The sequence below is a fragment of the Gymnogyps californianus genome, chromosome 4 (assembly GCF_018139145.2).
Source record: "Gymnogyps californianus isolate 813 chromosome 4, ASM1813914v2, whole genome shotgun sequence".
NCBI lineage: Eukaryota > Metazoa > Chordata > Aves > Accipitriformes > Cathartidae > Gymnogyps > Gymnogyps californianus.
This window is the reverse complement of record NC_059474.1, coordinates 78839714-78855744: the sequence shown is the minus strand read 5'-3', so window position 1 is coordinate 78855744 and position 16031 is coordinate 78839714. Positions and strand designations below refer to the sequence as shown.

The 16031-nt window shown below is 36.3% G+C and overlaps 1 protein-coding gene across 2 annotated transcripts in view; it reads right to left on the bottom strand.

The window, feature by feature from the left end:
- Window positions 1-16031, bottom strand: part of PRDM5 (PR/SET domain 5) — a 91764-nt gene that overhangs the window by 31809 nt on the left and 43924 nt on the right. For both annotated transcript variants that reach the window (XM_050896175.1, XM_050896176.1), the window contains exons 10-12: window positions 12153-12246; window positions 6231-6391; window positions 2801-2894 (exon numbers count right to left, since the gene is read on the bottom strand). In XM_050896175.1, coding sequence (XP_050752132.1) covers window positions 2801-2894; window positions 6231-6391; window positions 12153-12246 — 349 coding nt within the window. The remainder of the gene's footprint in view (window positions 1-2800; window positions 2895-6230; window positions 6392-12152; window positions 12247-16031) is intronic.

Genomic DNA, 16031 nt, shown 5'->3' with positions numbered 1-16031 from the left:
TGTGATTAGTCTGCATGTATTATGATCATGAACAACGTGGCTGAAGTCTTCAGGTACAGCACAAGTCAAAACCACCTCTCCAGAAGTACAACATGAATCTAACTATGGCATTTTCTCACTCAACCTCACATAAGGCATTTTGCCATATAACTTACAGATTTTTTTTTTTTTTAAACCACAAGTCACAACTTAGCAGCAACTCCCCCCCTCCCCCTTTTTCATTGTTCACATTTCATCAGGATAATCAAGAAATGGTCAGGAATCATAATAGAATGACATAAAAAACAACCATGAAAATGTATTTCAGTTGATTCTCACAGTGAAGGATGTGAATCACAAAATTCTCCACCAAAAATGTGATTGACATCACAATAGCAGCTAGACTGGAAGAGGAAAGGATCAGTTTGTTTATCACAGGTCACTATAAATGAATTCAGCAAGGCATTTTTCCTGAATCAGTAACTCTCTCTAAAATGAGTGCTTCTAGCTTTTTAGGTAAAAAAAAGAGGCCTTGAAAGTTTCCCTCCTTCTGCAGTGTTATTCTTTCATAAGTTGTTTTCACACTGTGGTATTCCCCTAGTTCCAAACTGTATCATCTCCTGGCAAGGTAGTTTCTCCCACCGTATTTAATTTACAAATGTACTGGAAATCTTCAGTGCCTTTCTACTTCAAGTTCAAAATGTCACAGTTTACTGTTTCTCGTATAATAGTAGCCACAAATTTTGCAAGGCTCTATAGTCAAGGTTAGAGGTCTCTAGTGTGTGGTTTCATGAAACTCATCTTAGCCTAACTCCTAAATTTAGGAAAGCCTGCTTGAGAGAGCTGAAACATTAAATGTAACTGGTAGCAGCACATGTGTGAAAAGCATTTTCACTCAGACAGCTATAAAGCATTTTCCCAAGAGCTATCTGCACTACCAACTTGAAAAACTAGGGCCTTTCCACTCTGTGCAATCTGATGCATAACATCGATAGTACACAGAAAACATACCTGAAGTTTAAGGAAAGGGCCTGTGAAATAAGAAAAAACAAAAGCACCACACTAGTAAAGGCAATAAAGCAGATTTGCCTGCAAAAAACATTGGAATGTGAATCCAGAGATTTTAATGAAGAATTAAAGTAACATTTTTATATTCCTTTAAGCATTGGGGCAAGGGGGGGAAATCTATAAAAGTACGAATTTTCATGAAAGTCTAGTATGCCAAAATATCAGAAAATTAAAGGGTAATGTAGTTCCTCATGGGATGGTAAGGTGAAGGTAAAGAAATATCCGTAATTAAAACAGCAAAATAACTTCATGAAAAAAATTAACACAGATTAGAAATCGAGGCAGTCATATTCCTAGAAGCCTGGACTGATGTGCTGAGTGACTAACTAACAATACTATTGAATTGCTTCCTTTTACTCCTGTCTACCTGATTCATCAAAGTACAGCCCAGGTGAGTAAGTGGTTGGTCCTTCCAAAAGGCACAGTCCCCAAGGACTCTCTAAATCCTCATACCATGTGCTCCATAAGTGTTGGGTTTTTTTTTTCTTCCTCTTCTCTGCGTCTTGAGGAAGTCAAAAAAAGAAGAGAAATCCACAGCTTACGCGACAGAAGACTGAAGAGAAAGACAGAACAGGTGAGACTGTGCAGGAAGAACTTTGAACGGAGTTGTAGAAGAACAAGAATAAAGAGGAAGAATAGACAGAACTGCTGTATTGCGATTCTGGGTCTTGCCAGCTTTGACCTTCAGTGTCTTTTGTGTCTATGATTATACAGTATAGGCGAACCACCTGAGCAGAATGCATATACAGAGGCTTATATGTATATGTTTTTATACAGCTGTTATGAGGGATAAATGTTCCAAACATGGAATTTATTAAAGAGTAAGAGCTAAAGATAAAAGTCAGTTTTAGCCTTTTATCCTGACTGCAGGACCAGGATAAAAATTTGCTACTGTCTATAGCAGTCAAATCCAAAAATCACAATATATCAAAAACTAGTAAAACCTGTAATCTTGAGGTGGTCTTGATAGACTGAAATGATTAAGACTTTTCCAAACATAGTAGAAAGCCAAATGACTAAACACACCAATTCTGTCATCTCCCTGCAAACCAAATTTCCTTATGCAAAGTGAATGGAATGTCATAGGAAGGCTATTTGTTAACTGATGCTTTGACTGCCAAAGGCAAATCTATACCATTTTATGTTGGAAACAAATTATCACAAAGAAACCCCTTTCAGTTGTCTACCACTTACTTGAATGAAAGCGTAAGCTCACAAAATGAAAGCTATCAACATGACTAATTTATTTTCAGTGTGTTTAAAGAAGCACATATATAACATGATAAGGAAACAGTAATGCAATCTGGGTGGCAACATAAAATAAGTTGCATAACTCAGAGCCAGGAATATTAGGAGACCAGCAAAATGAGTCAGATGTAGCGAGAGAAAATAAATTCTGAGTTAAAGCATACTCAAGGTAGAACATTCTAATTTGGGTAACATGCAGGTTGTGATAAGGTCAGAAGCTACATTAATATGAAATCAGAGTTTCAAAACACCTTAGCAGCCACAGAAATGAACTCATATTGTATATAAATATTCATATATAGAGACATTCATACACAACTACAGTTGAGTATAGAATCTGGTTTTACACATTAAGCAGGTAAAATGTCTGAAAAAGATGCTGTGTTCGGCCTACCTGTAAATTTGCATTTCTCTTTGTAGACACACAAATTGTGGACATACTTACAGATACCTTGTTATATATTTAGAAAGTCGTCTCTGTTCATTACAATAAACAACACTGTACCTGTATGGCTTCGAATATGAACTCTCAGTGTTCCATTGCTTGCAAACTTCTGTCCGCAATATGGGCAAATCTTCTCTTTTTCTCCTGTGTGAGTCTACACGGGGTGGGGAAAGACAAGAATGAAAGCTTCAGCATAGCTTTAAAAGAAGTGAAATATGGAATATTTTGACTGTACTGACATTGATCACTATTACCTCCATTATGTATTTTATGCCATCACAGGCAGAGATTCTAAGGAATTAGCTACAATTGTTCTTTCAATTTTCTTCTAAAATTTCTAAACAAATCTCATTATTAATGGCAAAATAAACTGGCTTTTTAGTTCCTAAGTTTACTATTTCCTAAATAGTTACTATTAAAAATGCCAAATTCACCTTTGTGTATTTTCATGATTACAAGAATAAGACACCTATTTTTCAGTTTGATATCTGATAGCTGTTTCTAAACCAGCAAACAATAATTTGGTTACCTAATAAAATTAATCTTCATAAATGGGCCTATTTTTAAAAGCTTATCATTTCACAGAATTTTTTTACATTATGAAATGTAGTGAAAACAGTTTACTTAACCTAGTATAACTTTTCCTGTTGCAAACTTGAACTGAAGCTTTAAAAGGTCTCCATGGAGATTTGTCCATATGATTTCTGACTGTCTCATATAAATGAAACACAGCCATCAGTTCATCTGAAGTATGACAGACAACAATCCTTCAAAAGTGCAAGTTCTCAGTGATTTCAGTCCACACAAATTGCATACTGGATCCTATCTAGTTGGTAATAAATGCTAGAATCAGATTGCATTTAGAGAATTGACCCAAGAAGTGTATTGTAATTGTCACTAACACAATCACACACTGAGCTTGTCTTTTGAAATCAAGCTCTTAAGGCTAGAGCACCTTGCTGATATAAGAATTATTTCAAAATGGAAAAATAAAATAATCACAAACCCTCCCATCCAACCTGTGTGGTCAACAGCAAGACCACCTTGAAGTAAGTTACATACACAGGTTCTCATCATTTTTCACACCGTACTTTCAACGCCCAATTCTGAACTGAAGATTTATCACCCTATTGAATAATTTTTCCTTATAACTGTGACTGCTCTTTTAGTGGAGAATTTTGGATTACTTCATTTATAAGTGTTAATTGAAATGGGATAGGAAAGATAACACATTAAATTGTATGTACAGCTGACTATTTGGGTTTCAAGCTTTGCACATGACTCTTCAGATAGGGAAATCAATTCTTATTTTTATGAAAGACATTGAAGTGACATAAAGTTCTTCATTACATCATAAAAACCTTATGTCACATAGTACATATTATGCTGCAGCTGAAGGGAGAGTAAATGAGACATCATTTCAATACTGGATGGACTTGCATAGTTTTCATTCCCTGACATTAGGGATATGAATGTTAAATCCCTCTTGATTAGGACAGAGTTCTTCAGAAATCACTTATATCTCTAACAGCAACATTGGGGGATACCAGGCAGACAGCTAGTAATTCATTCCAAACAACCAAAAAAAAAAAAAGAAAAAGGATTTCCGGGAGCAATACATTACAACTATAGGGCTCACAAACACACAGCTAGTCCTAGTCTGACAGCAGCACAAAGCAATAGCAATTACAATTAAGAAGGAATGTCAAAGAAAGAATAGGGATAAACGATAAACAGTAGCTACTTTCCATTAAAATACAAATACATATAGGTATATGGCCACTTTTAACGTGAAATAGTAAAAGTCATACTGAATTTTTTAGAAAGGAATCTGAGGAAAAGTTTAAAAATTTATGCAGAGCTCATCCATGATTCCAGGTAGTATTTTTGATTTTTGGATCTTGCAATCCATCTTGGCAAGATCCTTCACAAAAAGTTAATCTGAAATCAATGTATCAGTATTACAGGCTAAGTCTGTTACTCAGTGAATTAAAACAAGTAGATAAGGATGAAAAGGACTGTGTGTCTGAAAAGCAGTCTGTTTTTTCCCAACAAATCAGTTCATCTAATAAAAGATGCTATGGCTTCCTAAAGTTTTGCTCCCCAAGTACATAATCAGAAACAAATCGCAAGTTTATTTTGTATATCCTTGATTTTCGAGTTCCTTAGGCCAATATATTCAGGCTTGAAAAACAAATGTGCTTTAATACTCCTTATTCTAAAAGTAATGTAAGAGAAGAGAGGAAGAATATCCTGTAATATAAAGTTCTCTCTCTATTACAGCAAAACTCAACTGATTTCACAGGCTGAACAACAACTGATGAACCAGGTTATTTGAATCTCAATCATCTTATAGTATATGTACTGAAGTCTACAAACAAGGCAACCCCATGTCATTCTAGTTCTTCTAAAGTACAGGTGAAAATCTTCCACTAAATGTATCTGGGAGAAATACATCTTGGTTACACAGTTATGTCACTCAATCACAGGAAACTTTATTTTCCAGCAACTATAATTACTAAGTAACTTCATGCATATTACCTATGAGACAAGCAGCATTTAAAACAGACTGAAGGCAGACAGACAGCAAATGCATTAACATACATTTAATGGAAGATCAAGACCTTTAAAAGACCACAAAAGAAACCAAGGAGACTTTGTTCCTAGTTGGTTCCATTACTTTTTGCAATCTGTAAACACATTAAAAAATCAAACACACATTAAGGAGGCAGTGCTGTCCATTACATAACAGAATTCAATAGTCTGCTATCTGCCAATAACTTGGTTTAGGCTCCAAAGACATGTGCTAGTTCCCACACCTGTAAGACACAGTAAGGTAGGCAAGACATTGAAAGACTCCTTTACATTTTTTCCTCAATTTTAAATACAGATTTGTGTTGTAATGCACAATATTCACCATAATCATGTGCTGAAAATATTGTACCAAGTAACTCAGTTACACTCAGTTTTGTTACTACAATTTTACATGCATATATGAAGTGTATACTATATGGCAAATAATATATGCATGATGTTTTTCAACAAACTCTCACAATCTGCATTTGGTGGCAACACCTGAGCTGATTTTCCTCAGCTGATTTGTTCTTGATTCAATTATTTTCTTGGCATTTCATCCCTGTAAAGTAAATCTTAGCTCAGGCCAAACTAATGAGCAAGCTTTCTTCTAAAGTTTACCCCAGTTCCATTGCAGAGATCAGTCAAAAGGAGTCTGGTAAGAGCAGTGCAGCAAGTCTCATCCTGCCCCACACCTGATGCTGAAGTACCTACACTGGATTTATACGTATGCACCCACTGCAGATTCTGCACGCCACCAATAATCCCACTATTGTAATAAACATTTTAGGATGTTAAGCACCATCACAGCTTTCTACTGAAAAGCCAGAAATGCAGAAGCATCTGGGGATTTTATGTTTAGTCACAGCCTTAAGGACACAGAAGGAATGAATACGATAGAACTGATTCTACTCACTTTTTTATGACTCTTCAGGACTGAGGGTGTCACAAAAGCTTTGTCACAGAGATCACACTTGTATTTCTTATGTCCATCATGTACAACTTGAATATGAACATTTAATGTGTCCTTTCTTTTGAAAGTAGCATCACAGTGATCACACTTGAAGGTCCTTTCACCTTATAAAGAGAAAAATAAGGTTTAAGACACCAGATTTTTGTGGAAATACACTAATGCTTGTTCTTTCAGAAAAGGGAATAAAAGCAGCAATGGCAAATGAAAAGCTGGGTCCTGAGATCAGAAAGAAAAGGACCATCACATCAGGTAAAAATGTCATTGGGAAATTAAGAAAGTAGTCATGACAGCAACGTAGCCAGAAATCTGAGATTAAACTCTATAGCCAAAGGTGAAATGACAATCATTGGAAATGGCTTCCAGTGAAACAGAGCACCAGTTTTATCAGCACCTCCAATAACAGACTCTCTTTATGGTAACAAGCAAAAAGATTAAATAGGCTTCATCTCTTGAAATTTAAATACTAAGAGACATCTTCCCGAATTTAAAAGAATTCTCAAAACAAGAAATACTTGCTTTGAGTAACCTATCTCATTTACATCAATAGAGGAAAACTCATACAACAAAGATGAAATAACTTTTAAGTGTTATAGCAGTATTACTACTCAAACTGTGGTGAAGTCATTGAAGGTTATGGCAGAGGCCAGGTTAATATTGCTAATAGTTTTAAAATTCAATGAATTACCTAAGAGAGGGGAAGACACATTGTATTCTGAAAATCTGCATACATCTTTTGAGAGAAAAAAAAGAGACATGATTCTTCAGAGAAATCATTACAATGAACCTTCTCTATCACTACTGTGAATGCAGAAGAGAATTTTCTCTTCTATTTGTTAGCTTCTTGATTAAAATTACAATTTAAACATCTGCAACATGGCATTCACTCAGAAATCCAGTCTAAACTGGAAATCAGGTGCCCATCTGTCAAAAAACTTGCCAAGCAGGTATATCACAAAGAAAGATCACCATAACCTAAGGACTATCCTCCACTTCTTATTTTTCAGGACAGAGGTCTGGATCTGCAGCCTCCTGATCCACATGAATAAGATACTTGTATAAGCACAAGCTACTCCTTCCAGTAGCAATGATGCACATGTAGAGATACGCTTATTTCCTTGCTATAGCTCATTAAAGGGTAAAATCATCCTAGCCTTGGTCCCAGTGCAAAGGCCAATATGAATGGAAATTGATTTCAGTACGCTGCATATTAAAGCCCATTTGATGCTACATGTTGAAGCACCAAAAAACTTTTTTCTTTATTATACATTATACATGTAAGACATATAAATGAAGCTATCAATACAGTAGTGCCTCAAGTACCCACACACATTCCAAAGCCTAGATAACCTGTTTCTCTCCCCCATAAATCAAGCATAACAGCCCCCCCCCAACCTCTCATTCTCTGTTGGTTTGGAAACAAAAGTGGTTTTGTCTTGCATGATACCAGAAGAATATGCTAAAAGGTATTAGGGTGTAAGTTGTCTTGTCCTAAAATACTTTCAATGTAGCTATTCAGAAAAATTTTCAAGGTCAACAGGGATGCAATTTAATATGCTGTTATGTGGAGGTTTAAGATTGACACTGCTCCTAACTCTTCAGTGAGCCACTTCAGTCCTCATCTTGGGCACATGAGACTACCCTGCCAAAGTGAAGTCATTACTATTTTTACTTAAGTAACATGCAATTTTCTACTGCTTCAAAGGAAAAATATTCAAGTAATTTCTTTTAAAAGTTATTTCTTATAAGAACTTCTAGGCTTCATGGATTTTTTTTTTTTTTTTTTTTCTCCTTAGGTAGTCATTTGTTTCTTCCCATCTCTTAATAACTTAGCTCCAAGTCTGAAAATAAATTAAAAAAAAAGAAAAGCAATACCAGACAATTTGAACAAATTGCCATTGTCTTCTGAAGTAAGAAATATTTGTATGATTTCCATAAATTTACATGATATCATTATGGTTTAAGACACGATTCGACATTTGTTGAGTTTCAGGAGGATTTGTCCTTTTTATTCTAAAGTTTTGTTTGCAATCACTCCTATCATTTTCAGTACTGCACTTCTATTATGATTTGAGAAGATAAATGACTTTCAAACAACAACAAAAACCAAGGTAGTAAAAGATCAACCAGTTTTCAATAAAAAGACTTCAAAGTCAGGGAATTGCAGAACTAACATACTGTTCAACTGTATCTCCTCTGTGTGTACACGTTACAATACTCTTCAACTACACATAGTTGCAATGCCAAGTATGTATATAGCCACGTCCTGGCTTCAGTTTAGCAAAATTTTTCAACATGCAAAGTAATAGGAAGCCTAGAATTGGGTATTTTTTCAAACGTTATCCTGGATGAAGGCAAATAATCAGTGTTTCTCCTCAGCTTCCTTATTTAGCAGGAACCCTATATCTCATTATAGAAGAGCCATCAGAACACTGTCTCCACTCACAGTTGGCTCACTGAACAGTCTTTATGTCTTGTCTTTTTTTTTTTAAGCCATAGACAAAGATACACAAAAACTTAATAAAAAAAATAACATTAATACACAACTATGGAAGGAGTTTCGGAAGGTTCCTCAATGGCATAAAGCAGAAGTCTAAATCACTTGCAACAAGATGTGAGTACTAACACTCCCTGAGCAGCTCTGGAAATCCTCTCGTAGAAGGACTGCAGGAAAAAACAGAGCTACATGACCTATTTCATGATACCTCATTGTTGTGATAAAGAACAAACAGATTTCATATGGTCAATGTAAGAACATGGCTGTTGCTTAAGAACTATCACTGCCAAAAAACAAACTCTTGCCACTGCCTTTGGCAGATAAGAGTAATATTAAAGTTACCAAATAAATTTCTAACATTAATGTATAAGAAATAAAGAAAGAATTTCCATTATGTATTTTCAGTCAACAGGTTTGCACTGTGCTAGATCAAGAGGTTTGTTACAAAATAAAATAGAAAAAGATATACATAGATTCTCTTCAGGCCTAGGCAGTCTAGAGAATGGAAGTAAACAAGAAAGTGTATCATTGACTTCAGCTCTTGAAACCACTCAAGGAGGGAAACTTTTTCAGAGTACTTGACATGAAACTACAACATCAATATCCATAAATGCCTCCAAAAATGGAAACAGAGCACTGACATAATATATCCTACGGTGTCTTCTCCCAGACATACACAACATAATATGAGTGTCTTTGCTGGGTCTGGCTTTATCTACTCCACTGATGCACTCTCCTTATGACAAAACAAGATAATGAAAAATCAGGGCTACTTGTGCTTTACTTGAAATGAGCAGTCTTCAGTGCCCACTGCTGCGGACCCGTATAGAAGGAGCTAATTAGTATTTCTCTTACTAACAAACATTCTGCATGTAGATTTTTACTCTGGAAAGCAAATACATTAAAAGTATGACATCCTTCTCAACAAATGCAATCCTGTTCACGCATATCTCCCCATTCCTAGACAACTGAATGATCCAAGCAAAAATGCTCAGAGTTACTCATTCTTCTTAGCCAGGTCTCTTACGGCCTCATGAGCTAGTATTAGCCAAGTATGAGCTACCATAGACTTACCATGTATCATATATCCTTCCTAAACACTACAGTTGAGAATAAAGGGTTAGCCCCAGCATTGCCAATGACATAATACTTTTAGTAACTGTGTTCTCATTAGCAGCAGCATGCCTAAGAGAAAAAGCTTGTCTGACTCTCAGAAAAGTTACATTTACACAGCTAGAATCTAGGAGAAAAAAAAAGTTTGGATTTTTTTTTTAAATTATTTGTTAGACATATTTGATCTTGAATTTTGAAAGTTATGTCCACAATGCCTTTTCTAATTTCAAGACAGGAACACCTGAAAAGTAAGTTTATGAAATATAATTTTTTCCAGTAAATTAAGTTTGTAAAATAAAATATAAGTCATTCTACATCATTCTGCAGAGTGCCTGCTTCTAGAACAAGGGGATACTGAATTTAAAAAAAAAAAAAATAATATGATGTAGGCTGAACTTCAATTTTCCCTAGAAGTTTCAAGCTTCACAAACAATTTTTTCTTTCCTACAGCACAGAACAGTAAAGCCAGCTAAATACATCTAGAGATTCTGGTTTGTTTCTCTCCTTTCTTTATAGAACAGGTATATTTCAGTGCTATGAGAGGGACTATCGCCCAGCTGTAGCAGGACAATGCCTATAATTCTGAGTTATTTCAAATATGGGAAACTCATTATCATGGCAGCACAACTTGTCAGTCTCAGAGTTAGGTCATGAGGGGAAGAGTTCTACATTTCTCCACTGGAACACAAGCTCTTCTCAGACAACAGCAGAGCCCCTTGTTTTAATCACAGTCTTGAACTGAAAACTGTTTATTCTTGAGTTCATCCTAGTAATGACTTTCACTTTGCCATTGGTCTGTCAACACTTCTTTTATAGGACTCTACAGACAAGAGAGCTGCAGTATGACTATAAAAGCTTTGCTTATATTTTGCTGTATTAAGGCCTCCTTGTTAAGTTGGTCAGTTGTTGGGGCGTTTTTTTTTTTCCAAAGTAAGAAAAAAAAGTTTTAAAAGTCTTCCCTGTGATTAATAAAAACACCAAATATCATCGGTTTAAGGCTTTGACTCATTTTGGAGACAGTTTTAGCTAAGATGGCAGAAGTTACCACCTTCAAACACCTACTCTGTCCTTCAGCAAGACATGTCTCCTTTTGCACCAAGGAAGACTGACTAGGCAATGTCTGTGCCACTGCAGTTCACAGTCTGATATATTTAATATTTGCTTAAATAGTGGTGGTTCAGGAACACCTAAGCCTGCCACAAATCACAGCCCCAACTCAAAGATCTCAAATTTCCTGAGCTCCCATCCTCTTAAAAAAAAAAAAAGTCAAAGTATGTGTTTTTAGAGAGACCTTTACCGAGGCCTACATTTCTGTGTACTGTGAATTACTGATTTGGATATTCTGCAAATGCTGGGTTCATTAGAATATACATTACTGAACAGGTTTTTAACTTTTTCCCCCCATCATTTTTAACATGTAACATGGGAAAAACATTTTACAAAATTCAATGCTTTCTGAAATTGCAGAAGCTTTGAAAGATAATTGTAAAAGAACAAACTAAACACACGAGTCTAATAATTCATCTAAGAGAAACACTGTTATACAGGATTAAAAAAAGAAAACTTTGTGGTTTTCTTAATTATACCAATGTAAATATTCCCCAAATCAAAGTACTGTCTTCTAAGCTACAAGGATTTTAGATCATGAATATTTTCTAAAATCTAAATTGCTGACATTCACAGGGTTGAATGGTAGTCTAGGGCTCTGTAAATATTAAAGACAGAGAAAATTCCACCAAAAATAAATCTTTACACAGTCAGTTAAAAAAGAGTACAGAATGCCAAGAACAAGTTACTCACGAGGGGAAATGGCCACAGCATTTCTCTGGGCTGCTAGTTCTATGCCAGAGGCAGGAAACATTAGCCTGGGCTGACACAGGAGAGAGAATCTCAGTTTCAAGCTCTAAACCCGATTACCTACAAAAGCTGAGTAAGCCACCAAGTTATCTCTGCTTCCATTTCTCCTTTCTTAAAATGAAGGTAACATTATCACACTTAATGCAGAAATAAATCTCTTGTTATCAGACCTCAAATCATTGCTAGATTTTCTACAGCATATTTGGATTTGCATTTAAGTGCATTTAAAGACAAGGTTTGAATTTGGCTCTGAATTTTCTGACTCCCTGGGGCTATAGTTGAATCTTCATACTAATTTAATATAGCAAGTTGCATATTGGAGCAAGGTGCCATATGTCTATTTTTCTCAGTCAAATGTAAGAACTGAGGAAGTTCTTTTTCCTCTCTGACTTAGCACTTACTGTTATGGATTAACAGATGTCTTTGTAGAGAGAATGGGGTTCGGAACAAAGCTTTGCATTCCTCACACTGGAATGGTCTCTCTTCAGAATGGGTCTGCAGATGAAAGACAACATGTCAGAGGAAAGGCTCAGGGAAATCAATTAGCTGTCATTACAGTAATTATAGCTAATTTTCTGGACTGGATTCAGGAGGGGATATCATAGCAATTTGAAACATCAGGGGATGAAGAATTAAAACAATCATTCTGCCATTATCCAGAATCCTGAAAGTCAGCACAGCAGCTACCGAATAAATGTACCTTAACAGTCCTCAGAAGCATTATATGAGGTGTGCATGTAAACAGAAACAAAAATACAGAGTAACCAGGAAAAAAAGTACAAGCTCAGTTGCATTGCTTCATCAGTACTAACACTGGCCTTAAGTACTTACTAATACGAATAAATGCTTTAAAATTAAACACATGTACACAAAACCCTTTTTCTCAGTTAAGTTTGAAGGTAAAACTTATCCAGATATCTCAAGATAGTATCTAAAATTTGGCAAAAAAAAATTTCTCAAATCATGAGACTAGTCTTACATATCCTTGTTTCAGCTTCCTGTATTAAAAGGAAAAAAAAAAAAGAAAAAAAAACATAGAAGCATCAGTACAGAGATTTTTGTTTGCTGTACAAAAATTTGTTGTAGCTGAGAAACGGCCTCAAAGCAATAAATAAAATCAAAGGCTAAGCTGGATGAATCTCTCAAACTGCAGAGCTGCTGAAGCAGAGTTCTTTTCTGGAGCTTGGGAAACATCCAGCTTCATTCTACTTTTGTAAATTTCAAAGCACTTTCCCTGTTTCCTAGTGTTATTAAGTGCTGTCCCACTGTAGATAGTAAATTAATCCGTACAATTTATTATCTACCCAATTTCCTACTATTTTTGCAAAGGAAAGCAAGTTTTTAAAGCATCAGTGTCTAAACATTGTATTAGCTCACAAGGACCTTAAGTAGAAGCTGTAGTGCCAAGAGGAAAAGGGGATGGACAGTAAGTGTTTTATAATATGCATGAAATCAGGTAAATGAGTTAATTTTGTAGACTAAGGGTAAATATTAGCACAGCACATTTTTATATAATCTATTTCTGCTATTCATAATACCATACAACATTTATAGCTATCCCTTAAACTATGGAGAAAAAAGGGACTGTGGGGAGTCAGCATAATTATTTAGATGTAAACTGAGGGCCTCGAACCTAGATTGATTTTAACACAAATGTCCTCTTACATACACAACAGTACCAAAACATCAGAGTACTTGCAATGGTACACAGAGGCTTTGGATTCAAAGTCAATTCCTTGACCTCAGCCTATATCACAAAGCAAAAAGGCAACTGGAGCACCATAAAATGTGTGGAATATATCACACGTTACATAAAATCTGCTGAATGTTTCAGTCCAGCTTCTACAGGTTTACATCACAGTTTGCATTAGTTGACATCCTGCTTGGCAGTCTCAGCAGTCAGGCCAAGGATTGACAGGACATGAAGAGACTGAACTACCTTCTCACCTCAACAGGTGGTTCCTCCAGAACAGGGTTGAGACATATTGACGAGACACTGTGGGGAAGCTCGCAGTGCTGCTGTCTGTGCTGTACCTGTTCTGTGGATAAATAGAAGGGTTCAGTCTCTAGGGCTGTCAATCTGGCACCTTTCACGAGCGCAAAATTCATGTTGTTTATTTTAAAAATGCCCTGTTTTAGAACACTCACCACTTGAGTGATAGTTCTGAAGAGCACAGTGATTTGTATAGAATTCCTTCTTAGCATCTCCTTGACAGTTCTCCTAGTCTTTCGATCAAAATACAAGTATTCATCTGCACATCTTAACTTCACTACAAAGAAAAACACCTAACTAGGCATACCCACATGCAAGGGTACACAGATCATCTGCCTCTTTTGTGAATGGTCCAGAAACAAGCTAGGTCTATTACAAAAAGCCATGCAAATCTTAATGAGGAGAGGTATCCTCCCAAACAAGCATGTTAGTTCTAATACTGTCCTTTTTTGTCCTACTAACAGGTTCCAGATCAGAGATGGCTTCCATTCAGTGAGAGCAGGGGACAGCCATATGATCAAAGCAACTGAGGATGGGCTCTTATGGAATATTTCATGGCAGCCTTTCCTACCATAGCATTTGATGAGGCTTAAGCCCAGCCCAAGGCTACTTATTCCCAATAGAGAAACTGAGGGAATACAGTTGTTTCATTATGCTCGCTCCCCAGGACCAAATAAACCTGGATTAACCATAAACCCTTTAAAATCCTGTTGACCTATTTCTGCTCACTGTCATATCCTCCTGTTTTATTCTCTGAACTCATCCTCTATACATAACAACAAAGGACCAGATGGAACAAAAACTTCACTTTCTCCTGTATGGAAGTAATCTGCATTATATGGCACAGAACACGCACCTTCATCCAATCTAACCTGGATGAAAGGTGACTGCTTTTATCTGTAGCACAATCCAACACTACATTTGCCTCTATTTCAGATACTCTTCCCTTGTCAGAAAAACGGAACCGTATTCTTCATATGACCACTTAATCATATAGTCTGAGCTTTTTCAAGACATCTGAGCTAGTTCCACATTGCATAACACTTCTCAGCGCTGACATCTCCAAGCAAGTGACAAAGCAAGCTTGCACGTGCACCTACACAGAGCAGTGTAGTACTTGTACAAAAGCAGTACATCAGAGAGGTACCACAGGAAGACTAACAGTTCCTGCCTCTCAGATCTGTAGCTATAAGGGTGTAATGAGTGCTAAGTTAGGGTTCACATCACAATGCTCCACTGAACAGAGCAGATACACTCTTAGCAACTCCACTGTCTATCTCCCAGTGAAATCCTGTGAAATGTGAGGAACTAATCTCCTTCCGCACCTTTAAAATGACCCAACATTCACCCACAGCTGAAAGGCGTTTAAAAGCACATGTTGTGGGAGCCATTTTTATTCTGATACTTCCAACACAAAATCAGATTAAATAACCCCCATAAAGGAATCACAGAAACAGCAACAAGTTTCCATCTAAAACACAAAACAAGAATTCAAAGGCACAAAATGGATATGTATCCTGTTTCTTATTATAAATAAAAAGTATATAGCTCTGCTGTAAAACCCAGAGTTTTTTCAAGTGTGTTGCTATCAAACTTGAATGCATGTTTTCTGTTAAATGATGTTGACTTAAGTGTTTTTAACTACCATACCCATCATTCCTACTGCAGGTTTCTAAGCTCCCTAAGTTACTAGCACAGTAACTGCATCCTGGAACTCAAAAAAGCACTATGAAATCATTCAGAGTCCAACTTTTCTTCCTCCAAAAGAAAATGAAACCTAGGAGGACGTCTTAAAGGAATACACACCTAAACAATCATTAAAAACCCAAGCTTAAGAAATACATAGAAGTATGATACACAATAAAGGTTTAAATTTCCACTGTTACTGGATCAACATTCCTGTGAACAAGCAAAAGAACTATCGTCCTCTTCCCCTAGTAGTAGTGCAGCCCTCCCAAAATCATGGTACCTAAAACTATTTTGGCATCCCAAAATACCACACCCTTGACTTACACCTTAGAATTGGTTGTGTGTATACACATCCATACCCCCTCCATTATCTACTACCTCCTTTTGTTTACATTGTTTACTCAATGGAGAGAGGAGTGTCTAAAAAAGCAATTCAGGACATCTATGTCTGTCTCCTATATCTCATGCTCATCTCTTCAGTTAGCAAGTGAAATTAGAGACCTAAATGTGGACGGGTGAATATTCACAGCTGTTTGGGTAAACTTTATGTAAACACAGGAATAAGTTTCTTTCATTATAGGACAGGGTTGATTTACAG